Raw genomic sequence first — 27110 nt, 5'->3', positions numbered from 1 at the left:
TTCATCTAAGGAAGTAATGTGACTTTTCACATAAGTTTCAGAAACCATCCTCCATTCCATTCTTTCCACTTAATTCAGAAAAACTAAGATCCAACACCAAAACAAAGAAGTGCCAAGAAAACACATCCAGGTAAGGAATTTTCTGAGTAAATCATATGCTTTGAGAAAATTAACTTCAGGGGAACGGGGGCAGTGTGCGGGGAGTTGGGGGGGAGGTTTGTATCTGTTCTATTCCTAATGCCTAGGACAGTGCTGGGCACAAAGTAGCAAATGGTAGATACAGAGCAGAAGTAGTTCACACTACTTCCTAAGAGAGTCTGAAATGACACAGACAGAAACCCAAGTAACTATAAAATCCTCCCTCCTGTAATCAACAAGGGAGGCATGTCCACTCATAAGAAAGACTGAATGACTGGTATCTAGAGGCAATTTAATACCTGCTCTTTCCACATAACCTGAATGATATCCTAAGCAGCTAAGAAACATAGTTTCAAAAACCTGGTAATACTCTCTCCTCTGGAAAGTAGAATTAGAATGTATAAATTCTTAAGGATCTGTAACTAACCCTAATTGCACAGAAAGAATTTTGTGTTTGAATTATTAACTCAGTCCAGAAAACAGAAAAAAGAACCCAGCAAAATCTTTTCAAAATGTCCATGAGTCTTTTTAATATAATTCAAGGACTTTGTTTCTATAGTAAATATTTTATCTTATCTAAAGGTTAAAAGTTACATGTACATTTTTTTCAACTTCCTAGAAATAACTTTTTTTTCACATCAGTCAAAGATCTTTTCTTACCCCAGAACCTCCCACTCTTTTTCTTTTTTTAACCTTTATTTCCTTTCCCGGAGTGAAACAATGATTGTTTTTCTAGATATTTCTAGATTATTTTCCTTAGCTATTCCAGGGTCACTCCTGCTCTAATCCATTTATAGCTCTTAACATAGTATTCATTCACTAAAAATATTTACTGTGTACCTGCTGTTTGCCAACCATTGATAAAAAGATCCCTTGTCCTCAGTGAATTTCCAATAAGCCTAACAATTGTAATAAGTAATCACAAGCACTTGTAACAAGGAATGGAAACATAATCAGTATAGTTTGAATTTTATGATAGGATAGCGTCATAGTGATAGGGGAGGTTAAGCACCTAGATTTAAGGACCAGAAAAGCCTCACCTGAAAGAAGTAACATCAAATCTGGGCAGTGCAGATCAGTGGTTCAGAGCCCGGGGTCAGACCTAACAGTGGATGTGTGAGTCTCACTTCTGCTACATACTAGCTGTGTAACCTTGGGCATGTTGCTGAATTTCTCCTTGTCTCTAAAGTAGGGCATTACCGACAGACTTGCTGTTTCTCTATAAGGCTGTTATGAGTATTAAGTAAATTAAATCCATATAAGATCTCAGAGCAGTGCCCAGCCCATCTCAATTGCTCAATAAATGTCTGCAGCTTCATTCATGACCCAGATGAAGTCTGAAGGATAAAGAGAAAGAAGGAAACTCGATAAGGGGGAGGAGGGAGTGGAGCTGGTGCATCAGAGAGAAGGAACAGCAGCTACAGTCTCTGTAGCAAGAGAGCACGTGGGTATTATAGAAACGGGAGACAAAGTCAGTCCTGCTGGAATTCAGAGTGTGGGATAAAGGAAGGACTGGAAGCCCGGTGGTGAGGCTAAAGGGGAAAACAGGAGTGATAGAACTGAGGTCCTTGTAGTTATGAAGGGATTTGGATATTATCCTAAAAGCAATGGGGTTTTTTAGCAAGAAGAGATCGGGTCAGATTTGCATAGGAAAGGGAGACAACTACCCCTCTGGGGAGCAGAGCAAAGGCAGGCAGGTGGGGGAGACGAGTTAGGAGACTGTTGTCATCTCAGCAAAAGATCACATCAGCTCAGATGAAGGCAGTGAGAGTGGTGGTTAGGTGGAGAGAGGAGATGAACTGGAGAGTCTGGGATGGAGTGGGCTGCAGAAACAAGGTGGTTACTGGTCCTCTGGGACAGGAAATGGGAGTGGGGGAGAAGCACGAGTGTGGGAAGATGACAAGCCTAGTTCTGGACACGCTGACTGGGAGGTGGGCATGAGGCAGAGGAATGCAGTATGGGAGGTCTCCTAAATAGCCAAGTTCATCAACAGAAAGTAGAATTGTGCTTACCAGGGGCTGGAGGAAGAGGGACTTAGTGTTGGGTGTAGATGGAGTACAGGGTCTCCATCTGGTAAGATGAAAAAGTTCTGTGCTGGGTGTTGCACCAGATTGTGGGTGTACTTAATGTCACTGAACCACACATTTAAAAAGTGGCCCAAATGGTAAAATTTTATATTGTGTATATTTTACAACAGTAATAATATCAATAAGAATCATAATATAAAGTACATAGGCCCTTATTCTTAGAAGAATTTAGAAAATATCACCAAAGGGAAGTATGAAGTCTGGCTCAGTGAAGGTTTCCAGAGAAAGATGGTCAGCATCTATTATTTTCAAAAAGATGAAGTTTTCAGCAAAAGAATAACAAAACTTACAATCAGATAATCCTAATATGTTCCCCCCTGGAGAAAAATGTCTAAAAAAAAAAAGAGAAAAGAAAAAAACCTTGAACTGCGTTTAAATAAAAAATACACAAATCTCAAACTGCTTAAAAACAAAACAAAAAAAAAAATAAATTAGAATGTGGCTTAGTCATGTGAAATTCATAGACTGAGCAAAATCTCTGCCCAAGGGAAACTGATGGAAGAAAAATAGTTAAAGACTTCTTTGAGATTATGGATAATGTCTGTTGTAATGTTTACAGCCAGAGATAGAAGCGATAAAGGTTCTCCCGTATTTTCCACACAACAAAGTGAACAGTAAACTGGATGTTTTGCTAAAAGAACATTTTAGAATAGATGCTTTGTTTCATGAAGCCAGGGGTGGAGGGTCATGAAGGAATCAAATGAAAATAGGAGGAGAGCCCTGGAATATTAAAAAAAATAACATACTTGAACTTTTTTGTTTGTTTATATGGTATTTGCATGTGAGTGGGGATAGGTGATATTTTTCTACAAATCTGCAACAGAAACTTGTGAGTTTTATGACTGCCAAAGATACATGATTATTACTCACCTGGATTTATTTTTTTACTAAGAAGATAATTTAACCAACAGATAAACTACAAGAGTAGAGGTATAAGTAGAGAATTTTACATTCCTTACATTTTTTAATGCCCATAAAGTATCAACGTCACAGCAATTTGCTAACATCTCTTTAGGGGAATTATTCTTCATTGAATTATTTAGTCATTCGAATGCTCAAACTCCTCAGAGTCTTTGGTATTTGGCAACTAGCAGACAGTTAGCAAATCGTAGTTAAAGGAGCAAACCCATCAGCAATTCCTGAAGGGGAGTCCCATCGGGCCTGGCTCCCATGAAAGGGTGTTAAGCTGGGTCTCTTCCCCAGTTTGTACATTTCTCAAGACAAGGAACTCTCCCTTATCCTGCAATGTATTTATAATGGCTTTTAAGACCAAGTGGTTAAAAATACAGCAGAACCTTAGAATGCCCCGAGTAGGAAGATTCATGGTCTGATAAGGAAAGATCATTAAAAAACATGGCTGTCAGTTTAATAAATGGTGGCATTGCCCGACCGACAAATGATGAAGACCTGGCTTTTCTTGGTCCCAGGCCCAAAAAGGTGGGCCACGAAGGGGAAAAAAATGAATGTTTCCTTTCCACTGCCTGTCTAGGCTGTTATCAGTGCTCAGCTGGGACTGGTTGGACCTTCCTCGTAAGCAATAATGAAAACCAGACCTCCTGGGACCTGCTTGAAGTGCAAAGGAACTAAAAACAAAGGCCTGAAAATAGCCAGCGAGGGTGGAAGTTAGCAGGGGAATCAACCCATAGGTCGCATTAGCGAGCTTCTCCTGCAGCCAGTTGTATTCTCTTCCTTGCTTCAGCTCTCCATCTTTGGCCAATTTATCTCTGCACTATGGCCAAGAAAGATTCGAATACTGCTTAAGACCACTCCCCTTCCTGGCTCATTGCTATTATGATGATCAACGTAAGGTGCCATTTCGTCCTCCTTTATTTGGGAAGAAAGTCTCAGCTAAGATGGCTCGACTTAACATCGATTTGACTTCAAATATATAACTAGCTCTTTTCTACTCTGAATATTGGGCAAGGCATTACCTTGTTGCTGCGCTCAATCCCAACATAGTCTGCCTCTTCTGGTATCATCACAAAGAGTTCAGCTTCATAGGCACCTTCTCCTTCATTTCTTGCATTGATCATGAGCGTAAGATGATTTTCATCTCCAATGATGACCTGATTCTTATCTCTAAAATGCAGTTTAAAGTGAATATTAGGTAACATATTTCTCTGTATTCATAGTTACTTTACTTAAAGACTAGGAAGAAAAGGAGAAAGATGTGGGAATATAAGACTTGGACAAGAAGATAGTTCTCCATGAGGAGCTGGTAAAAAGAAGTGAGAGAACGGCATCTCTAGGGCAGGAAAACATCCTGGTAATATTTAACAACAAGCTCTCAAAAAAGGGCAGGGGAGGGGTACCAACTTGTAGCTGATTTCAATTTCTGAAATCTTCGTTTGCTGATTCCAGTGGTGTAAATCTTCCCACTGTGGTCAATTTCAGGCTACTGACCTACTTCATCTGCCAGCAAAAATTCCGGGAAATTTGACAGCTGGCTCACAAGCCGGGATGAGGCAGCTCTGGGACATCACTGAACACACCCAACAGGAAGAAGATGAACAATGGGAAAAAAGGGAGAGACATTTTGGAAACGAATAAGGGAGGGTGGTGTGAATGCCCAGTGAGCCGTAAGAGGGAAGAAAGAGGCAGGTAAAATAAGATATCGAATAGCTGATTGAGGATTTTGAGGAAATTCTCTCCAAACCTCAAACTGAGCCAACATTTGGAAATGTCTTTGCCACTTTCAACCCTTAATCAAAGCTATTGCCTTGGATACTGGCTAAACTGGGAAGTTCAGGGAAAAAAAATCTGCCAAGCAGATTTCAAACACTGGCAGTGGGATCAACTTTGGGTGTGTGTGTATTGGGGGTGAGGAGCATGAATCTGTTTTTCCCCACAAAGGATGTTTTATCTTGGTCTCATTTCTTCCCATAATAAAATGTAGACCAGTTACCAGTGCTAGACTGGGGACTCCCCATTGCAGGCAACTGGGAAGCCCTTTGATTCTTTCCTTTTTTGGGGGGGGGGGGGGTTTGTTTTGTAAAGATTTTTTAATTTATTCAGAGAGAAAGGGAGGGTGAGAGAAAGAGAACATGAAGAGGGAGGAGGGGCAAAAGGAGAGGGAGAAGCAGACTCCCTGCTGAGCAAGGAGACCTGACACTGGTCTCTGTCCCAGGACCCAGGAATCATGATCTGAGCCAAAGGCAGATGCTTAACCCACTGAGCCACCCAGATGCCCCGAAGGACTTAGATTCTTTTTTGTTTTTTTTTAAGATTTTTATTTATTTATTTGACAGACAGAGATCACAAGTAGGCAGAAAGGCAGGCAGAGAGAGAAAAGGAAGCAGGCTCCCCGCTGAACAGAGAGCCCGATGTGGGGCTCAATCCCAGAGCCCCGGGATCATGAACTGAGCCGAAGGCAGAGGCTTTAACCCACTGAGCCACGCAGGTGCCTCAGGACTTAGATTCTTAATTTGATTTTGGGACACCTTTTACTCCATAGAATGCCATTAATTTTTTTTCCAGAAAACTAAAAAAATCAATTTCATTTTGGCAAGTTTAAGGATGATTCTGAGTCATGAGGTGCTGCAAAAGCTGGTTTGGGTTAGGTATAGCTAGAACCAGCCTGAGTCTCCTGCTCCCAGGACTGAGGCAAGTATGGACAACCTGAATCGCCAACCCCCAAGAGAAGTTCACTTTGAACAAGCACCTTTTCCCCCTACTTTTGCTGAAAGATGGTAAAATCTTAGGGTGTGTCGGTTGACACCAGTGACAAAGAACTGACCTAAAACACAGGCTAAACAAAAGTGTAGCCAAGCTCAAGAATTTCATGCAGAGTATTTTTTTTTTGTAGTAGTATTAGTAGTTGGAAGTGTATACTTTCTCCAGAGAAGCTTTAAATAAACACCTGTATTCCATTAGATAAAGTGTACACGTTTATTTATTTAAACTTACGGTCTTGCTGACAGCTTCAAGTCAGGAATGCACACGTTGTCTTCTCCACAATCCACAAGGATGTGAGCCTGTGTTGTGCAAACAGCCGTCAGGAATAATCTGGGAAAACCTGAATCGCATCCTTTTTTTTTTTTTGAAAAGTATGAACAAGTCCACAAATTAAACCAAAGCCTTCATTTCACTCAGCAGCTTCTGCCCCACTAGACACCCTAGCCGAGGCAGTGATCTCCCAAAACAGACGAATTGACATAAGAGCCTGATTCTCATTCATTCTGCGGTGTCCCTAAAGGAGGCTACTCTGGCCGTGTTTGGAGAATCACGGACTGTATTGCTTCCCTCATAGACACAGTATGAACAAAGTAAACCTTGGTTGCACAAGGTGAAGGGCTTCTCCAAACATGATGATGCAGTGTTTCAGGAAACACTTTAGGAAAATCTCCCCAGTGGGACGAGTTGGTGCAAGGAATGCAGACAAGTGGCTGGGTTTGGTCTTAAGGTCACAGGAGCGTTGCCCAGGGCCTGACTGGGAATCAACCATCCAGGGTTGTCAGGGACCTACCTGTTGGGTCACAGTGTTTTCCCTGTAGTAATTCAATATTGGTTTCACTTCCAAGCCTTCTTTAAAGGTGGATTCATCCAAACTGTAATTCAAACTAATGTTGATTGGAGATAATTTATCTCGGAATTCAGTTTCATCCTAGGGAAAATAATCATACACTCAAGGAAGGCTCCAGGAAATAGCTACAAGATGTTAGTTTGTGCAAGGCAGGCGACATTTGACTTCAGCCATTGGAAGTGAACGATCAGGTGATTATCATGGCAGCCAGCTTAGGTTTGTGTGCGATACAGTAGGCAGCTTAATTAATTAATACATGTTCAGGGATGAAATCGTTTAGGGCTGAGGCATCATGGAAGTACATGCTTCAAGAGGCAATCTTCAGGTTCCCACATAGATGAGTAAAATTGCGAAGGAAAACAACTGTACTTATATATGGAATAAATGTCATGGAAAGTTTTGTGAATTGGGCTCAGGGGGAGAAGACATCTTGATTCTCCCCCTCTAGTCATCTCTTTAAGTTTGCGTGAACTTCAAAACACCTTTAGCACTCTTGAACTCCCTCAGAAAATGAAACAGTTCCCTTTAAGGTGAAGAGGATAGCACAAGCAAAGGCCCTGAGCACTTAGTAGGACCACCTCAGACTACGCAGAGGAAATGCCACTTTCAGATGTGTGACAGTCATGGTCATAATGAGACTTAAGGGTCATGTGCCCAGATTTTCATTCTAGAACATTCCAGAGCACATTTGTGAACTTTGTCCTCACTGGGTTCTCTCACCCCCTCACTAAGTCTGCTCAGGGAGGAGACTAAATGAGAGAGAGAGAGAGAGAAACCCAACTTCTAAGAAGCTGGAGTAATAGTATTATACATATTTTAGCTCTTCTGTTTCATGGTAGGCTTTGGAGTTATTGTCAATATACATTTCTTTAAAAACATAATTATAAATTACTTTCAATAAAAATGTTGAATTGCCTAAACGTTTCCCAAGTTGGCTCTGAAATGCATGTTGATAACATCTGGCCAAACATTTTCATGTAGGAGAAAAATTCAAATAAATGGCATTTAACGTTTATGGTGTTATGGGAGGGAGGCAGTGAGAAATGAAAACCACCTGAGTTAGTACCAGTATCAGGATAATGTGCAGAACAGAAAGGCCATCAGGTCAGCTGCCTTGGAGCACAAGAACAGGGCAAGGGACCTTATAATAAAGTTTGCTCCTATAAAAGGAAAATAGACGTGGATATCTGTCCACAAGTATGATGAGTCACTAGAGAAAAATGGTTGGAATCTGAATCTGAATGTTAGAGGCCAGAGAGGAGATTCTGGAACACTTACTCGGAGGTAAACGACAAAATCCTGGCATTGAAGGGACTTCTGCCGCTTTATGGGGAGTGGAAAGACGCGATGTGACTGATGATTGTCAAGGAAGAGTGTGCGCTTTATGGCTCCTTTTTGTTTCAGGGCGTCCAAGTGCACCTCTGCAGTCAGACCTAGGGCCAGAAATAAAGCAAACACAATCGGGAAAGGAAAAGTATTCCGTGAATGCAGCGCTCGAATGAATTTCTATTTCAACTTGCTTATTCAGAAAACATTGTTTTCATAGTTGGATCAGAAACCATACACAAGCTGAAAAAAGTTTGAGAAAACACTCTCAAAGTTGAGAAACTTGTTTTGTCATGATTTTACACAGTCATTTCCCACCCCCCCATTATTATATTTCTTTTTGCAGATAATATTAATGCCAATCATTCAAGTAATAGTTATGTAGATGTTTCCATATATACAGTAGAAATCTTCATATTAAAAAAATGACTCTATCAAAGTTTTCTATGGTCTGTGCTGAGAAATGCTTATTGCTAGTTTTGCCTAGTATAACGGAGGAGTGTAGAAATGAAAACATGCTCACCTACTGTATTTGAAATGCTCTGGCCTGTTACAGACGCACATACTCTTAAAGAGAAGCTATGGAAAATAATAGTCAATAATGTATTGGTTAGTAAAGTTTTGAATCTGAAGTAGAGATCTTACTTTATCTCACCCAAGATAAAATGAATACATCATTTTTCCTCTGTACTTCTCATTATACACAAAAACAACTACCTAAAGAGACATGTATTTGTAAGATCGATCTATCTATCTATCTATCTCACCAGTAGACCACAACACTCATAGAATTAAGATGGGTAACATTAATATATCGGAAAATAATACTTTAAAGTATTACTAGAAGGTAACTGATTTGATTAGTGGATTAAGTAATCAATTACTTGCTGCTTTTATTCCATAAATACATATGAATACGTCTCCTGTGTTAGGGAGGGAAGAATTAGGCAGTACAGAGCCTGGGGTTGAGCAAGAACATGAGTCCATTTGAGGAACCCGCAGGAATTCTGTTTGGTTGGAGCTTTGGAGCAAGGTGGGGAAGCCCAAGGAGGCCAGGCTGGTTGGGTTAGTCTGCAGGGAACGAGGCTTTGAAAAGTCATGTTAAAGAGTTTGGATTTCACCCTAAGAAGCGTGGAGCACCATGGGATGATTAAGTCGTATCCCCACTCAGCTTAGGAGGAGGAGGGAACTTGGTGGTTAACTTGATGGGTGTAGGTACAACTTGAGGCAGAGATCCTACAGGAGGGTGAGGTGGGATGCGGGGGGCAGGGGGGGAAGAACATGAGAAGCAGAGGAAGGCTGTCTCCTGGTAGGTAGACACAATGATGTAGTGTGTAGGCACAATAAAAAGAGGGCCGATGTGGACAAGAAACACTCTATGGTTTTGCCTAGAACATGACCTAAATTCAATCCAGAGAGACGTCGCCACAGCTTGTAGGATGACCTGCCCTGGGACCTGTTCTGTGGCCAAAGAGGGAAGGAGAAATGACCCGTGGTCTCTACCTGGCTTTGCAGCATGTGCTCACATCTTTCCTGAAAAATGTCAGGCCCTCACAAGGCAGCATCTGAGATGGGGCTTTTTCACATTTTGAAGAAATTAAAACTATAAGAAAATACTTAAATGTGACTCAAAGACAGTCTTAACGATTTTACTAATAATGTGCCATAGTGGAATTTGAATATTTCAACAGCATCCCAAAACTGTAAATAAGCCCTAATCATACTTTAATTATGTGTCAGCTTCCTGCATTGAATATAATGAAAATGTGTCACATCTGGGACTCATCTATCTGCCGTGACCTCAGTCAATGTCTCCCTTCGGGGTAAATAATTTGCCACATGCCATTAAGCCAATAGTTTCCTGAGATGTCTGCTGTTACAAGTGCTTGGATCCCTTCCCCCGAGAAATCACAAATTCCAGCCCACTTCTACTTCAATTAGAATTATTTAAGAAAGATGGAAGTTAACCCTATCTTTAGATTTTGTAGCATGTCTGGCTTTCAAATTCAAAATGTTTTTCCATGTCCCACTTTTTTTGGGGAAGTACCTGGTTACTTGTCAAAATCAGTTCATTAACTTTTACAAGAGAAATTCCTCTTTGTAATGAAATCATCAGCCTATGTGAATTAAAAGAATTTTATGTATGGTATTTTGTTGAACATGAACCATTCAAAAGCAATGAAGTTTTTGTAAAAGAAGTAAATTAAAGCTCTGGAGTTGGACCTTGTTTTTTCCTTGTGAGAAAGTGTTTGGTGGACAAATGATGTTAGCAGGTGATTTATGAATTATATCAATTATGTGTCAGTGCCGTTCTCTATTTCTTTCTTAGTTCTTCCTTTTTGATACCTCCCTAACAGTAATTGGATGACTGTGACTTTGTTCATACAACTTTAAAATACCTGGTACAGCTTACTGAGTTATTAATAACAGTATCTCAGCCTACACCTGCCAGTTTAAAAAGGTCTTTTACAGAAAAGAGTTGCCAAGTCAAAATATTCCAAGAACCTTATTCTGATCTAAAAGGAAAACCTCAAAATTTTATAGTAGTAAACCAAAGTATTCACTTTTTAAGAAAATTCTTATTTTTTATTTTTTTAAATTATTTTTATTAACATTAGAATGTGTTATTTGCCCCAGGGGTACAGGTCTGTGAATCATCAGGCTTACACATTTCACAGCACTCACCATAGCCCATACAAGACAATTTTTATTACTGGGGTGCCTGCTTGGCTCAGTCTGTAGAACACATGACTCTTGAACTCAGGGTCCTGAGTTCAAGCCCCACATTGGGCAGGGACCCTACTTAAAACAAAAAGACATAATCCTATCAGATATCAAAAAATGTTATGAAGTTTTGATAAGTAAAATATTATTAATACAATTTTTATTACTGAAATACAGTTGATATATGTTATATTTGTTTCAGGCAAATAACACGATGATTCAACCACTCTGTATCTTACTCACTGCTCACCATAAGTATAGCTACCTTCTATCACCGTACAAAATTAAAAACAAAATTATTGACCCTATTCCCTATGCTGTCCTTTTCATCACTGTGACTTATTTATTTTATAACTGGAAGTCTGGACCTCTTAATCTCCTTCATCTATTTTGCCTATCTCTCTTACTCCCTCCTCTCTGCCAACCACCTGTTTGTTCTGTGTATGAGTCTGATTCTGGTTTTCTTTTGTTTACTCATTTGTGTTTTAGATTCCACATATAAGTGAAATCAAGATATTTGTTTTCTCTGTTTGACTTACAGTAACTTTGCATAATATCTTCTAGGTCCATCCATGGTGTTACAAATGGCAAAATCTAATTCTTTTTTATAACTGAGTACTTTCACTGTAAATATATACACCACATCTTCCTTATCCATTCAGCTATTAATGGACACTTGGATTGCTTCCATATCTTGGTTATTGTAAATAAGGCTGCAATAAACATAAGGGTGTGTATATCTTTTTGAATTAATGTTTTTGTTGAAATATTCATTCCAAATTTAGCAAAACACATGCATATAAAAATATACATATATATTCACTGTATGTTTTATATATCAGACAGTTAGGTCCACTAACAGGTCTATACCTAATTATGAAGTACCCTTGAGTTGTCAGGGAAAGCTGTGATCTATAATTAATTAGTGTTAAAATTGCAAACTTGATCACATTCAATATGGTACCTTAGTCTGAAAGGTCTGATTGGAACAAAAGCACTAAATCAACCCAGAACCCTCATCACACAAATTCTAAAGGAAACTTTGCCTATAGTGCTTCTAATAGATTAGAAGTCAGGACAATACATGACAATTCCTCCGACACTGGTCCTGACTCAATGCACAGTTGGAATAATGATACTGTTATTTAATGGCATGCATAGCCATGCATGACGGAGAAAGAATGAGGTGGATATGAAACAGGATTTAAAAGTACAAAGCAATTCATTTTTTAGAAAAGTTTATTTAATTTAAGTAATCTCTACATCCAACGTGGGGGTTGAACTCGTGACCCCAAGACCAAGTGTCACATGCTTTTCTGACTGAGCCAGCCAGGCATCTCTCATTTTTCAGTCTAAGCACTTTAATCTGATTTCAGTGACAGCAAATATTTTGCATAGAGGTAGACTATTGGAAAAGGTTCTCTTACATTTGAAAAGTGGATAGTGATGGTCTTTCACATTTGTCAAATGAAATATTTTAACTAAATACTTTTTATTTTTTTAATTGATTAATAACAATATTAATATTTATTGTGCTGTTTTTATTCTTTTTTTCTAATTTGAAAATGCCAGTAGCAGATACTTTAATAAAACTACACAACCATTTGAAAGACACAGAAATTTACATTGATGGATGCAAAGAACTATTTCCCAGTAAGGCTTCACTTAAATGATTTTCAAATGTAGAATACAAGGTTATATCAAATACTGACAAATATTCTAGGAAAGCAAATCAACAAATGCCTGTCAATCATTTTGGAAATACTGACCTAAATTCCTAAAATAAATTTTAAAAGTATCAGAGAAACACCTTCTAGACTGAACCAGCTGTTAATTTTTATCTTCAAGTACCCTGAGCCATCATTAATTCTAAATTTTTGCATGTGAAGATGAAACATTTTTCAGAGAATGCATGTGATAGAATGAAATAAGTTATTATCAAGAGACATGTATTTATTCATTTGCCCACATAACAAATTCCATCTTACCTTAATAATATGATTTAAATGCAATAACGAAAACAGCTCAGGAAAAGAAACATTTTCTTGAAACAAAGTAATACTCTTTCCATAAAACCAAACAAACCCCATATCTGTTAAAAATACTTAAATTGTATTTAAAAAAAAAAAAAACTAAAATGCGTTAGAAAAAGTGATCTAGTTCAAAACCGCACTTTATATCAGAGCGTGCCGCACTCAGATCCTTGAAAGCATCCAGTCCTGAGTAGGGTCCATTCAGTTGTGACTGTGGGAACACCAGACTCTTTGGGGAAATACTGAAGTCTTAGCACTCTTGCCCAAGTTGCTCCCACAGTTCATTTTAGTGAATCATGCCAGGGTAAGGACAGACACTGGCTCTTTCACATATTTTCTCAGATCAGGTTTTCATTATAATACTTTATGGTTTTAAACCATTTAAAAATGTGCTTCGGGCATTTCCCAGCTATTTTAAAAAACCAGTGAAGGAGAGGGCACGCCTCCCTGAATTGGGGAGCGCCCAGTAAAAGACATTTTTTTCAAAGATTTCTTCAAAGTACTCCTCACACCCCTACCCCCACCCCCGACCTCTCCCCAGGAAGGCTTTGACTTTGGTCTGAACTCCTGTCAAAAGGCCATCAACAACACACTGAGATTGGGTGGAAATAAGTTCTCTGGGTCAAGCCTGGTTTGTTCAGCATTCTGACATTCTCAGGAACTGAACATCCTGTCTGAGTTAGACCACACCTTCTGGAAAATGAGGGCAAATCTCAAAACACTCCAAGTATTTCTTGATTTTTTTCAGAGGATATACCCTGTTGGCATTACCCAATATGACAGACTTCTGACTCTTGAGAACCCACATACTGAGAAACAAAGTAGCATATTCTCAAGCTCGGTTACAACTGAATTCCATTTGTAGTTCCTTCAGATGACCATCAAGATGGAGAAGGAACACTTTCAAAAGTGAAAGAAGTGGTGTTCTCCTATGGCTCACCAGAGGATCTGCAATGCTACTAATATTCATGATAATGAGATTAGGGCCACAACAATAGAGGTGAGAGCACAAAAATTGCTATTTTTATCATGTTTGCCCTTTTTTTTTTTTTTTTAAGATTCTATTTATTTACTTGACAGATCACAGGTAGGCAGAGAGGCAGGCAGAGAGAGAGGGGAGGAAGCAGGCTCCCTGTTGAGCAGAGAGCCCAATTTGGGGCTCAATCCCAGGACCCTGGGACCATGACCCGAGCCGAAGGCAGAGGCGTTAACCCACTGGGCCACCCAGGCACCCCATCATGTTTGCTTTTTGACTGTGCATACTAAATTACAAAATGGACGTGTGTTTTCAGCCCAGGAAACTGACTGGTTTAACCAAAGCTTGTTAAAAAAAGTTTGGAAAGCGGTATCCATAAGCATATGCAAATGTAAGAGTCAAGGTATTTTATTCTATTTTCAGTTTGGTTGATATTTATTTAAGCATGCCAAGGATCCAAAAGAGATCTCTAAGATTTGTTACATTGGGAATTTCCACAAATGTTTTTATGCTTCTTTCACTTGGAGCCTGTAGATTAGGGAAGTAGCCTTTTTGAAAGAAAAACTATTTTTTTTTCCTCTATCTGTATTTGTTTTTATCTATATAGATTGAAAAACTTGAGTATACATTCATGCCTCCCATTCCAGATTAGTACAAGAAATATTCTAGCTTTCCTCCTTTCTGTGTTTGTGCCTTTCTTCTCTGACACTGAGAAGTGACCTGCCATTCTCCTCATCATATCTGCTTATACTTCAATCTCTCTGAATATTATTATCTTAAAGATATTTTTTGAGCATCATTGAAAAAATGTTACAGTAGCTTTGCATGCACAATAGTGATTTGACAAGTTTGTATACCATAAGCTCAGCCTAACACCCAACTGGGGCTTTTCTGAGCTCCCGAGTCCCACGCCCCACCCCGGAAGTGGCATTACCCGAAGGGGCCCAGGTGATTTGCATCCATATCAGAGTTTGAGAAGCACTGAGTGAACTCACCAGGCCACAGGGGACAGAGACTCTGGAACCTGGCATGTTTTATTTTCCAGATTGATAATCATTGGGTTCAGCAGAAGCTGGGCATCCACAGTCACAACCGGCCTTGCTCTGCAGGGAGAAGACAGGGTTATAAGAGCCATGGGAGCGACACCCCACTTTCAGAGGCCGCCGCCAACGCCCCCAGCCTTTGTGCTAAGAATTTGTCTCCCTGTCTGAACAGGTGGGCTCCAGACTTAACTCATTACCTTAAAACACATGCGGTCGTCATGAATACAGATCAAGGACGCTGGGCGTCCGTCAAGCAAAACTGCATCCACGGAGCTGCTTGGCGGATGGAGTGGGCTCCGGGGACTTGCGTGATACTGCCGGGAGGTGCGCTCTGGGATCTGCTCTATTCATATCTGAGGAAACGCATCCTTCTCTACTCACTCACACCTGTAAGTCCTTGAGTTTGGCCAGTTTTGTTTCCTGATGGGCTGATGGTTTTCTTATTTTGATGGATAATTTAATATCCAAGCTTTGACGATCGAGCTGAACACTTATAAGGGCGGTTGCATACTCCACGGGAGCCGTGGCTCTCAATCCTGACTGTGTCTTGGAAGAGCCCAAGGAGCTCTCAGAGAGGTCAAAAGACCTTGGGGGTCTGGGCTGGGTGTCGGCAGGTGAACCAAACCCTCCAGGTGTTTCTAATGTGCAGCCAGGGTGGAGAAGAGGAACTAAATGTACAGCAAACTCAATTTTCACCACCACTCAGGTAACAATAATGAGACAAGCAAGTAAGTCATTGGGGAAGGGGACTGGGCAATTTTTAAGCCCTGTTCCAAGGTAGGACAGCTAAGAGCCGGTCTCCCAATGACAATGTGAAATGATGTTGCATTGGGTAAGTTTTCCTCTGAGGGGAGGGAGGGCCACGCTTTGGGATGGTGCGTGTTTAGGGCATGACTTACCACAGTGGGCCCCCCTGAGAATTTTCCTAAACTTTATACTATTCATCTGTGCTCTGTTACATAATTTTGTTTTTAATATTGTGTTACCTCCAGTCCTTGGCAAAGCAGAGGGCAAGAGTGAGTTAGATGTGCAAGAGAATCACTGGGGCAAATATCTATGAGGAAAAAAAAAGTGGGAGGGAGGAGGCTGGCAGCAGCCCTCAGACCGTGATGCAGGGCTGGTGTCTGTGAAGTAGGGAGGGAGTGAGGACTGGGTGGTGGATTTAGGCCTTAGCAACTAGCCCATGAGTTCATCGGCCCTGAGTGGGGCATCATCAAGGCCACACTGTAAGCATAGCCCCATCCTTTAGACACCCAAGACACCCGAGCTTTCCAATCATCTGATTCTAACCCGAAGTGGTGAGTCCTGGGTATACATCAGTCTATGAGTATGTCTTGGGACTGATGAAGGAGGAAAATCTCACTTACTCGAGGAGACCTAACTTTAGAACCATTCTGGAGGTTAGGCTATGTTAGCATTATGTGCCCAGAACACACGGGTCTGCTCTCTGCCTTTTGTTTTGATATCCTGATCTAATGTTTTGAATTTCTATAAAACTTTTTTTTTAAGAAGAAAAAAATCTATAACTTTTGAGCACCAACTGTCTACTCATAGCTTACGATTCTGTGTATGATACCTACAGATTCTCACTTAATCTTCTTCACAAAAATTAACTTCTAAAGCAAGTATTGTTACCACTCTTCAATAAACAAAAAAATCAGAGGCTCAGAAAGGTGTAGGGACTTGCCCAAGCCTACACACGAGTGTGTGGAACGGCTAGGCTTTTGGATCTAGACCTGTCAGATGTGAACTGTTGTTCAGTACTCGCTTTTGGAGTATTAATTCTTGGGAACATTCCATTCCCTAACTTAGTCTCCATGCCTGACTTATAGAAACCTCCTCCCACTGGTACCCCTCCTCTATAAGCACATTTTAATGCATTTCCAAAGAGAAGAATTCAGACATAGTAACATCTAAAGAATGCCTCATTTTATAAGTTCTGCTAAGATTCATATCTTCATTTAACATGTTAGTAGGGGCTGGAAGTTTGGTCATGAGGTATGAGATTAAAGAGACAGAGAGATGAAAGAAAGGCAAACAGTTGAGAGCAAAACTTCCTCCAAACGTTAAAAAGAGCATCTAAATGTTCTCCAGAGTAAAGAGCTGGGAAACTAGGGCAAAAAGGAAATGTACTTGAAACAATTAGAGGGACATTTGCATGCCACAAACCACGTACCTGTAAACAGCTACTTTTCCTGTTCCGAATGCACCTACAATTAAATCTAAAAAAAGGACAAAAACTCAAAACACATGCACATGTTTTGTAGAAAAAAAATCTAAGCTCTTATTCATAATAGCATCCAGGGCATCCCGAAATGCTGATTGTAGAGTGAGGCTCATCTGGTAAGAGCAGCAAATTACACCTTCCTTAAGACATTCTGGAAAGGATGTTGGAACCTCAGTGTAACTCAGTAGGATAGGCAACCTGGTAGCTCTCAATCCCTTCTGGACTCAAGAATGCCAACTTTGTAGAAATGCTTTAAAAAATACATCATAGGGGCCCCTGGGTGGCTCAGTCGTTAGGCGTCTGCCTTCGGCTCAGGTCATGATCCCAGGGTCCTGGGATCAATCCCCACATTGGGCTCCCTTCTCTGTGGAAAGCCTGCTTCTCCCTCCCCCACTCCCCCACCTTGTGTTCCCTTTCTCACTATCTCTCTCTCTCTGTCAAATAAATAAATAAATCTTAAAAAAAATAAATAAAATAAAAATGCATCATAATACCATTTCTCCTATCCTGGAGATGAAGATGTAGACTGAAGGCCTACATCTTAAGGAAAGTGAAAGGGAAGAGCCAGGTCCTTTAGTGCCTGTATGTACCGGGCATGTTACACACCTTGTTTTCCCTTCCCTTCCAGCAGTGATGCTGGGAAGCTGGTCTTATTACAAAGTGGGACATTCTGACCTTCCCTCCTTTTGACACAAGCATTTGCTCTTTATAAATAGTGGGACAGTGAGTATCCTCTTGGCAAAGTGGTCTGTAGTTTATGAACTAATTGATGTGTCATTATAATGATCTTAAATAACAACAACAACAACAATAATAATAATAGTAATAAATAGCACGTGTTGAACACTTACTCTTGGCCAGGAATTCTTTAGAAGGATTGACCTTTATTCCTAACAAGAAGCTATGAAGCCTCCATTATTTTGCACAATTTTGCAAGTGGGTAAATGGAGGCTTAAGAAAGTGAACCTGTAGGGGCGCCTGGGTGGTTCAGTGGGTTCAGCCTCTACCTTCCACTCAGGTCATGTTCTCAGGGTCCTTGGATCGAGCCCCACATCGGGCTCTCTGCACAGCAGGGAGCCTGCTTCCCCCTCTCTCTCTGCCTGCCTCTCTGCCTACTTGTGATCTCTCTCTGTCAAATAAATAAATAAAATCTTAAGAAAAAAAGGAAATAAAAAATCTTTAAAGAAAAAAAAAAGAAGGTGAACCTATAAATTCACTGAAGACCACACTAGGTGAGAGGTGGGGCTGGTCTACGGTGTTGGGCAACAGAACGGTCATAGGCTGTCTGAGGGGTAATACTCACACTGGTTGCAGTGTTTGGCTAATACATGGGTAAAGCAGTCTGTTTTCCTAAATCTAATACATAATGGTTACTCTTGGTAGATGCAACGATACAAACACACAAATGACAATGGCTGAATCTGTAGTATAAAATTTATACTGGTTGTTGTTGATGTGAGAAAACTGGACCAGGTGGAAATAATGGCCACAGAAGAAAACTTACAACAGTTGAGACCATAAGTGGTTAATCCTAGCAGAGCAGAAATGAAAACGAAAAAAAAAAGGGGGGGGATGTCTCTGGACAGTCCACATGGAAAACCAATCAAGGAATTCAATTGGTTTAATGGAATTTGCACAGGAAAATGATTTGTAGCACGTTCCCTCAGCACTCACCTTTCCTGGATATAGGAGCAGCACTGGACTGCAAACGTGATTCCCTTTAGAGGCTGGAAGTGCCCTTGGCCTGAGCTCTCAGCTAATGATGGATGGAAGCAGGCGATAACAAGGAATGCCACCTCCTTACCCTCCAGTGGGATAACTCTGGAGAAGGGCCCCACCTTCTGCTGCCCACTGTGTCAACCTGCTTTATACCCATCTTCCTTCCCATGGCCTTCTTCCCTCCACACTTAGCAATGTTTCTTTGGACCATTTCTCCCATGACCCGCTTGCTTTCTAAACCTTGTCTTCATGTCTGTGCTGGAAGACCGCAACCTAAGACAACAATAGTTCTTACTAAAAGTGTTTGTTTTTTAAAAGAAAAAAATTAAATTAAAAAAAAAAAAAAAGAAAAAGAAAGGGACTCCAACATCTTCAAGGTTAAAACCACAGTGGAGATGTCTTGTGATTTACAGAATCAGAATCAGATTCAGATCATAGGTTCAAGACTAGACTTCAAAGCTCCGTAGCTTAAAAAAGCGCATATGTGAATGTTCGAAGAAGTCAAATCCAGTTCATCTTGAGGAGTTCTTTCTTTGTGAGATTAAAAGACACAGTAAGAAAAAAGAAAATGTGACCAGCTATGGCTTACGGCATAAAACAGTCTTTTCCAAAGAGTCCAGTCTTCGAAGCCAGAAGCCAACGTTACCAAGTCTGCCAATTTTTTAAAAAATTGTATCGCAGTTTCAACTTTCTCAAATATTTTCACATTTATTTTTTCTTGTTACATTCATCTCTTCCAGCATATCCGTGCATTTTTGCTATGTTGAGGAGGAAGAGCTACTGATCTGTGGAAATGGGAATTCTGTTCTCCCTGTGTACCGCTCCCCAGGAGTTACACAGAACACCAGCGGCCCTTAGCCTCATGACTGTCTGTTGGCCTGACGCCAGACAAGAGAGTGCTATTAAGAAAACAGATTCCAGAGGAATTAGGTGCTTTGTTTTTGGCTCCAAATGCGGTGAAATATTAATATACCAAGATTAGAGACTCCATAAAGATGAGTTTTAAGAATGGACTCCTCTGGAAATGGCCAGGAAAACAAGACTGTAAGCCTTTCCAGGGCAGGAATCTTTCTTCGGGCTCACATACCACAACTACTTCATGGAATGGTACAGGTAGAATAAATGAAAGAAGAAAGAAAGAATCTTTGCATCTATAGTACCGGCAGTGGCCCAGATTGGGAACAGGAGCTTTATAAATACTTGAAATTAGAGAATAAGTAATAATGAGATAAAGTACTAAAGATGGAAGAGATGAAGAAAAAGGGGACAGTTGTTAAGATAGGTTCATGGAAACCGCAGTTAAATTCTGATGGATTTCTGCATATGTGAGTGTGCAGGCATGCATGTATACACACACCCAAGCTCCAGATTCTAGAAAATTCCAGAAAGGTGTATAGAAGCTGCATCATGACTAGATCATCATTGTAGACAAGAAGCTGAGACATCCCCTGACAGTAATAAGCAAAAGGCCTTTTCCTGTAGGAACTTTGATTCCTGTGCCTCAGGGTGGGAATTTTACTGCTCTGGAAAAATAAAGTAACTGGCGAAAAAAGCCACAATTTTCTTCATGAGAATGCGGCCACAGTTACTCAGAGGCCAAGAAAACAGTTATCTACCAGGAAAGTATGTTTGCCTTTGGAGACACCACCTTGGTATTATGCCTGCTGGAAGGCCAGAAACATTTACACTCAGGACCTTCAATTTCTGGGATCTCTCAAAGGGGGAGAATTGATCTGCCAATTTGTGTTCCTAACCAGTTTGCCCTTTTGAAGTAAGTGATTTCTTTTAATAAATACTATGTGGTTTCCATATAGTTACATAATCCTTATACATACATACATATATATTGATATTTGTATGTATATGTCTATACACTATGCATACATCCATAAAGATGTACATATGGGTATATGGACATACACACCACTTTTTTTAATCTTACATAATTCTGTCATGCTTAGGAATTTAAAGGATAATCTGAAGAGAAAGTAATTTTGGTACTGATACTTGGGATTCGTAACTCTGCAAACTTACTTTCTTGCTTTGAGATAACAGGTCTTATACCATTAGCTAATGTTTATTTTCCTTTCTTCTAGAAACTTCTTTTTTTTTTTTTTTTAAGATTTTGTTTATTTATTTGACAGACAAAGATCACAACTAGGCTGAGAGGCAGTCAGAGAGAGAAAGGAGGAAGCAGGCTCCCTGCTGAGCAGGAAAGCCCGATGTGGGGCTCGATCTCAGGACCCTGAGATCATGACCTGAGCTGAAGGCAGAGGCTTCAACCCACTGAGCCACTCAGGCGCCCCTCTTCTAGAAACTTCTTAAACACAGATTCTGAAAACAAAAAATTTTGCCTTTCTTTACGTAAGACTCAGTTTGTTTTTTTTTTGTTTTTTTTTTTTTTAAGAAATAACTGGTGATTAAAATCCATTCTTTCCCCTTAATCTAAAATTACTCCCCAAATCTTGGAGCCCTTTGTTATCACCCCACTTTGCCTGAGAAACAGTTTATTTTCCTTTTGGCTTTTGATGAAACAACCGCGTACTTTTAGGGATCCATAAAGGGAAACATTAGCATGAATGCAGGATCAGCTGGCAAGAAAAAATATCCCTAAAAATGTGAGGTCATAGGAGATGTATTACACCTCTGTTCTGTATTCTGTTTCTCCAAAATTATTATTATTAAATGAGTAAAAAGAAAAGAGCCAAACTTTTAAAGTGGTACTTGGTCTATAGAGCCTGATTTGATTAATCTAGAAGGGAAATTTTAGAATTGGAAGAAGTTCTATGTGAAAGCATCAGCTTTGTTTTGAGTGTGGTTGTAAGTGGGCAGGAGGAGTGGCAATTTCCTAGGGGTGGGGGGAGGGGCGCTGATGGAAGAGCAGCGATAGTAATGCATTGCGGGACCACCCAGAATCCTTTAGGGGAAGTCTTTTTTGCCATCCAAGTGCCTCCATTTCATAAGAGGTGAGCTTTCTGAGCCTTTCTTACCTTTCCTTCCTACTCTCTCATCTTGTTGAGAAATGTACTAAGGCATAGGTCTGTGGCTGAAAATGCCATCAGAGCCCTCCTTTTATATTTTGGAATTAAGACACATTTACTATTTTAGAGTAATCCTAGACAATGAGAATCACCATAAAGAACCTCCAAAGAATTAAGAAATATGGGAACGTACAGCTAATAGTTATATAAAAAGATTACAATTACTCCAGACAGAAGGCCTCCTTAATGTGATCAAAACAATGTGGAAGTCACAAAAGAATTTTAAAGTGTACATTCTTTTGCAAAAAGTCAAAGCAGGGTCCAGAGAGAAATGAAAGAAACAGGGGACGATGTTTATAAAGTATACGCTTGATCAAATGTGAGTATTTTCCAATGCTTACAAGAATGTCTGATACATAGTAAAAAAAATTAATTATTATTAACCTTAATTCATACTGATCCTACACAAATTAATAATAAAACTATAAACATCCTAATAAAAAGGCTGTAAAGGGGCAATTCACATAAAAATAATTAGCTATGACCAATAGATATCTAAAAAGATGTTCAGCCTCAATAGTAAGCAAAGAAATCCAAATGAAAGGAACCATGAGATATCACTTTTTACCTTTCCATTGGAAGAGATGAAGGATTCATAGCCGGCAGTATTGGGTGGGGAGCAGAGGACTGAGAACTCATGCTCTCTGTGTGAAGGAGGGTAAAGGGGCCCGGTTTTCTTGGAAGGCAGTTTGCCAGTGGGTCTGACAATGCAGACTTTTGCCCTCGCATTTGCACTTCTAGGAATTTGTCTTGAGGCTCTTCTGGACAATTGTGCAGACATGTGTCAGGCAAAAGCGAACTTTGTAAACCCTTTGAATATACAAATTCCTTAGTTATAATAATCCCAGGAGGTACATACTTTAATTATTCCCATTTTTAAAATGAGGAAAATGAGATACAGAGAAGCTAGAGTGGAGGACAAGGCCAAGTTTAAACCCAGGCAGTCTGGCTGCAGAGCCAACACACTTTCTTATTTTACCATGCTGCTTCCCAGAAGCACGTCTACAGGCCATTTTTTCCTCTTTTTAAACGTTTTTAAAATTAAGCTCTATTTTACGTACAGTGAACTGCATCCTTTACCTGTCCTGTTCTAAGAGCTCGGATAAAAGTATTCTGTCGTATAACCACGGTGACAATCAAGAACAGGTCCATCGTCCTCAAATGTTACCTGTGCTGTCTTCAAACCTGCCCCCTCCCAGCCCAGGAATCCTCTGTTTTCCAGAATGTCAGAGAAATGGAAGCATCCGTATGTAGCCTTTTGGGTCTGGTGTCCTTCACTCAGCTCAGTGCGTCTGAGGGTCCTCCACCACACTGGGTGTATCATGAATTCCCTCCTTTTTCTCGCTGAGCAGTGTTCCACTGTTTGGATGGCCCACAGTCAGTCCATCCCCGGCTAGTGGGGATGTTGTGTCCAGTTTTGGGAAAGTCACTAGGAACACGCGTGTACAGTTTTTTGTGTGTCTACAGGCCGGTTTTGATTTGTACCTTCTCTTGTTGAATCTCTCTATCATCTCCGAAGCCCTCTTTTAAAGGAGTGTTTGATTTCAAGTGGAAAATGAATGGAGGATAAGAAATCAGGAATTCTAAATTCCAGTTCACTTTGCCGCTGGTTTCCTGATGACTCTGGACAAGTCGCTCTTCTCTGCCAACTGTCTGGCCAGATCTTCAAGGTTCTCATTGTTCAAGAAAGCCAGGAGCTCTGCAGAATTGGTTGGGGCTGCTGACTATGTCTTCTCTGCCCTGTTCTGGTCCAGGACTCCCCTGTGCCTGTTAGGCAGCCTTGCTCCTGCAGAGTTTGCCTCCACATGATGGGATGACCAGTTTCTGGCTTTCTCCCTGGCTTACCCAGACTTGGGCCTCAGACCTGCTTACCTCTCGGACTCAGCTGCCAGAGCTCATGATCCAAAGCCTTCTGGCGCCTGTCTTACCATTAGGGATGCTCACATTTCACAGTATTCCCGCCAGGCCCTTTTCCTCATGATCAGGCACCATCTCTGCTCAGGCCTCCCCATAGTACATAAGTGTTTTCAAGACAAATGGTGGTTGTCCAGGAGAATTGTTCACCTGGACCCACCTGGGCTCCTCTCATTTTCCTACAGGGTTGTTCTTCAGAGAGATGGTGGGATTAAAGATGATGTATAAAAAAAATGGGGTTAAAGGTGATGGGTAAATATGGTAATGTTGACTGGTAAGTAGGTTATGAAATTGGCTCAAGTATTTGGCACCAGAGAAACAGCTCATGTCTGTGGGAAGCAGGCATTTAGATAAGTCTCCTTGAGTTTGGCAAATGCGTTAATCTAAAAATAGACAGAGGCTGCCTTTCTTCCTTGCTTTTTTATTGCAACATGCAAAATATTACTGAGAGGAAGGTTATGAGTTGAGGAAGAAATGCCTGAAAAAAATGCATGGTTTTATCCCAGAAAGTAATAATCCTAACAATCTGTCTGAAATGCTTCCAAATGAACTCTGAAGAAAAACATTTATGAGTTGGAATGCAGTATTAGGTTGCAACATTCTAATTTACTGAGAGTTTATTTTCCTTTTTTTTTTTTTTTAAATCCCACACAAAATAAGAGTGAAATATCAAATGATGAGTCCACCGCCTTAGGAAAACAGTTTTCCAAACGTTACTGGCATACTGTGGCTGCAAGAATCACCTTTTCGCCTCGGCTGTTGCTTGATGCTTTCCTAGTTGCATTCTGTGTCACTGAGGGCATTTCACTTTATCCTTGGTGCGGCCACACTTCCAGTAAGTGTGCTGTCTGGTCGGTTGCTAAAAGTCTTGGACAAAAGTAGGTTTCTTTAGGAACTGCCCCATTTATAAATGGCTGTCTGTAGGGAATGATTTCACAGTCTGCAGAAGGGCTTGGTATCTCATTTGACACTTGCCCCACTTCTAGCCTGATAGGTAAAAGTCTAGGATTAAAACCCTGTGGGACTTTATGTGTTTGTTAAGTGTTAGGGACTGAATTGTGTCCCCTCTTCAGGAGTTTATATGTTGAAGTCCGAACCCCCCAGTACCTAAGAATGTGACTGTATTTGGAGACAGGGTCTTTAAAGAAGTAATTAAGTTAAAATGAGGTCTTAAGGGGGGCCCTAATCTAAGAGCACTGGCCCAGGCACACTGAAAGGGAAGACCATGTGCAGACACAAGGAGAAGATGGCCATCTAAAAGCCAAGGAGAGAGGCCTCAGAGAAAGGAATCCTACCCACATCTTGATCTTGGACTTCTAGCCTCCAGAACCATGAGGAGATAGATTGCTATCTCACACTCAGCATGTGGCACTTTGTAATGGCAACCATAACAGACCAATACACTAAAAACACACATTTATAAATTTGCAAGGGAAGCAGGAGAGGAAGGGAAGAACATTTATGCAGTGGTTCCTTCATTCAGACTTCTTACTGAATACCCACCATGAGCCAAGTCTTGTCCCAGGTACCAAAAATTCAGCAGAGGGCGAGCAGGTACAGCCCTTGACCTTGAGGCATTTACAGTCTATCAGCCATCTCTCCAAAGGGGCTTAAAAATGTAGGCATGTAACCCCCCAAATCAGAGTTTCTGGGTGTTACTTACTTCCCCAGGTCACTAATGTCCTGATAAGAATAAGGATATTGGATTTTTCCCCACTGCACATTTGAGCAGCTGGCATAGAGAAGTCATCAGGGACAGAAAGAAAAGGAAGCTGGGGATGAGGAGAGCTGGATATTTCCCTAATGAGCTTCCCTTATTTCAAAATTTAGCGCAAGGGCTGGCCAGATCCTGAGCTTTCTGTTGTCCACTCATGCTCTCATGAATTTTTGTTAGGGTTGGTAGTTTTTAGGAAACCAGCTATTAATAATGTCACCACAGGAAAATGTCAGTAAGAAAATCCAAAGCCATGGCCATATAGAAAGAAGAGCATCACATAAGCAACGTTTGCAAAGACGAAGTACTGACAAGGATTTTGTTCATGTTAGCTGTTTTGCAAATGTCTCATCTTTTCTCTTGTAGGAAGCTTTAGGCTTAAGTTACCTGAGTCATCACCTTAAGGCTCAGGTCTGGCTCAAAGAGCCTGGATCTCTGCCTTAGAGCGAGATTCCTAACCCTCCCATCTTCATTTGGTGGGCTGTGTTAAGAAGTAACAGCAATTGACTATGTTGAATTATTTAATTTGCAAACTGTCTTCTCAACAGTCTAGAGGGGTTGAGAAGCTAAAGTTAGGAGAGGTAAGTGGTATGTCTGGGCTACAGAGGTGATAATGATGAGTGAAGAAGTGAGACTATGGGTCGCCTGAGTCCAGGTTGGTGGTGTTTCCATCACACTGGCTACTGGTTCTCCTGGTTGAGCAGTGTGAACAGAAATTGCCATTTAGATGTCCAGTGAATACAGAGCTAGGGTAAAGGGTTCTGTTTGTCAAAAATGAGTGTACCACTTGAATCGAGCTTCCCATGATCCCAGGAGAAGGTGTCAGTTTATTTTAAAAGGCATCGACATCTCTGCTTACATTTCCATTCTCATTCTGCATAAGAATAAAATAGTTTACTGGATTTAAGCAGAGCTGGAAGAGAGTGGCCAGGCAAAAGGAGAGGAGAGCAACAGTTTATATGCCAACATGTGTGGCTATGGGGAAATTAGTTCATTTGTTCATTTATTCATTCATTTGCATTCATTTATTCAACACATATTTACTGGGTACCTTCAATGCTACCCACTGCTTTGGGCATAAGTGATTCCATAGTGAGCAAAACCAAATCCAGTGTTTGCCCTCCCCTAATATAATGTCCAGGCTAGTGGGGTAAAATACATATTTATCAAATAATCACGAAAATGTGTAATTTCAATCTGAGATAAGTATTTTTAGAGAAAGGACAACAGGGAAGATTTCCTAAGGAAGTGACATTTGAACCAAGTTCATAAGTGGGAAATGAACTCCCGGGAAAATGTCCAGGGTGTACAAAGACAGAAGGGATGCTTCAAGTGAATTGCTCTAAAATATGGCTTTTAAATCACATATTAATACATTAAAAATGACTTATAGAAAGCACATGCAGTGGGAGGTAAGAAATAATGCAGAGGTTCTAAGTCTTGGAGAACTTCCTCCTACTCCTCCACATCCTGCCCCCGCCACCCATAAAAGGAACCATGGCAAGGCATCAAGTTTTTATTAACATATCTTTACAAGTAAGATCAAGTATAAATGATATCCTGTCATATTTATTGTTGCCTTGGGTTTCATAAAGAGGCAAGCTTCTATGACTGAGTGTTTAGAAGGGAGTTAGTTCAAAGTGAAA

At 40.5% G+C, this 27110-nt stretch overlaps 1 protein-coding gene across 1 annotated transcript in view; it reads right to left on the bottom strand.

Annotated features, from left to right (window-relative positions):
• ITGA8 (integrin subunit alpha 8) overlaps nucleotides 1-27110 on the bottom strand; it is a 181535-nt gene that overhangs the window by 67485 nt on the left and 86940 nt on the right. Inside the window, exons 14-20 of the mRNA XM_059404254.1 lie at nucleotides 17026-17071; nucleotides 14802-14909; nucleotides 8597-8652; nucleotides 8026-8180; nucleotides 6691-6828; nucleotides 6132-6199; nucleotides 4157-4304 (exon numbers count right to left, since the gene is read on the bottom strand). Of these exons, the coding sequence (XP_059260237.1) occupies nucleotides 4157-4304; nucleotides 6132-6199; nucleotides 6691-6828; nucleotides 8026-8180; nucleotides 8597-8652; nucleotides 14802-14909; nucleotides 17026-17071 (719 nt within the window). The remainder of the gene's footprint in view (nucleotides 1-4156; nucleotides 4305-6131; nucleotides 6200-6690; nucleotides 6829-8025; nucleotides 8181-8596; nucleotides 8653-14801; nucleotides 14910-17025; nucleotides 17072-27110) is intronic.

The sequence above is a fragment of the Mustela nigripes genome, chromosome 6, assembly GCF_022355385.1.
Source record: "Mustela nigripes isolate SB6536 chromosome 6, MUSNIG.SB6536, whole genome shotgun sequence".
NCBI classification, from domain to species: domain Eukaryota; kingdom Metazoa; phylum Chordata; class Mammalia; order Carnivora; family Mustelidae; genus Mustela; species Mustela nigripes.
Note: the sequence above shows the minus strand (reverse complement) of the source record. Positions and strands in the feature narration are given on the sequence as shown.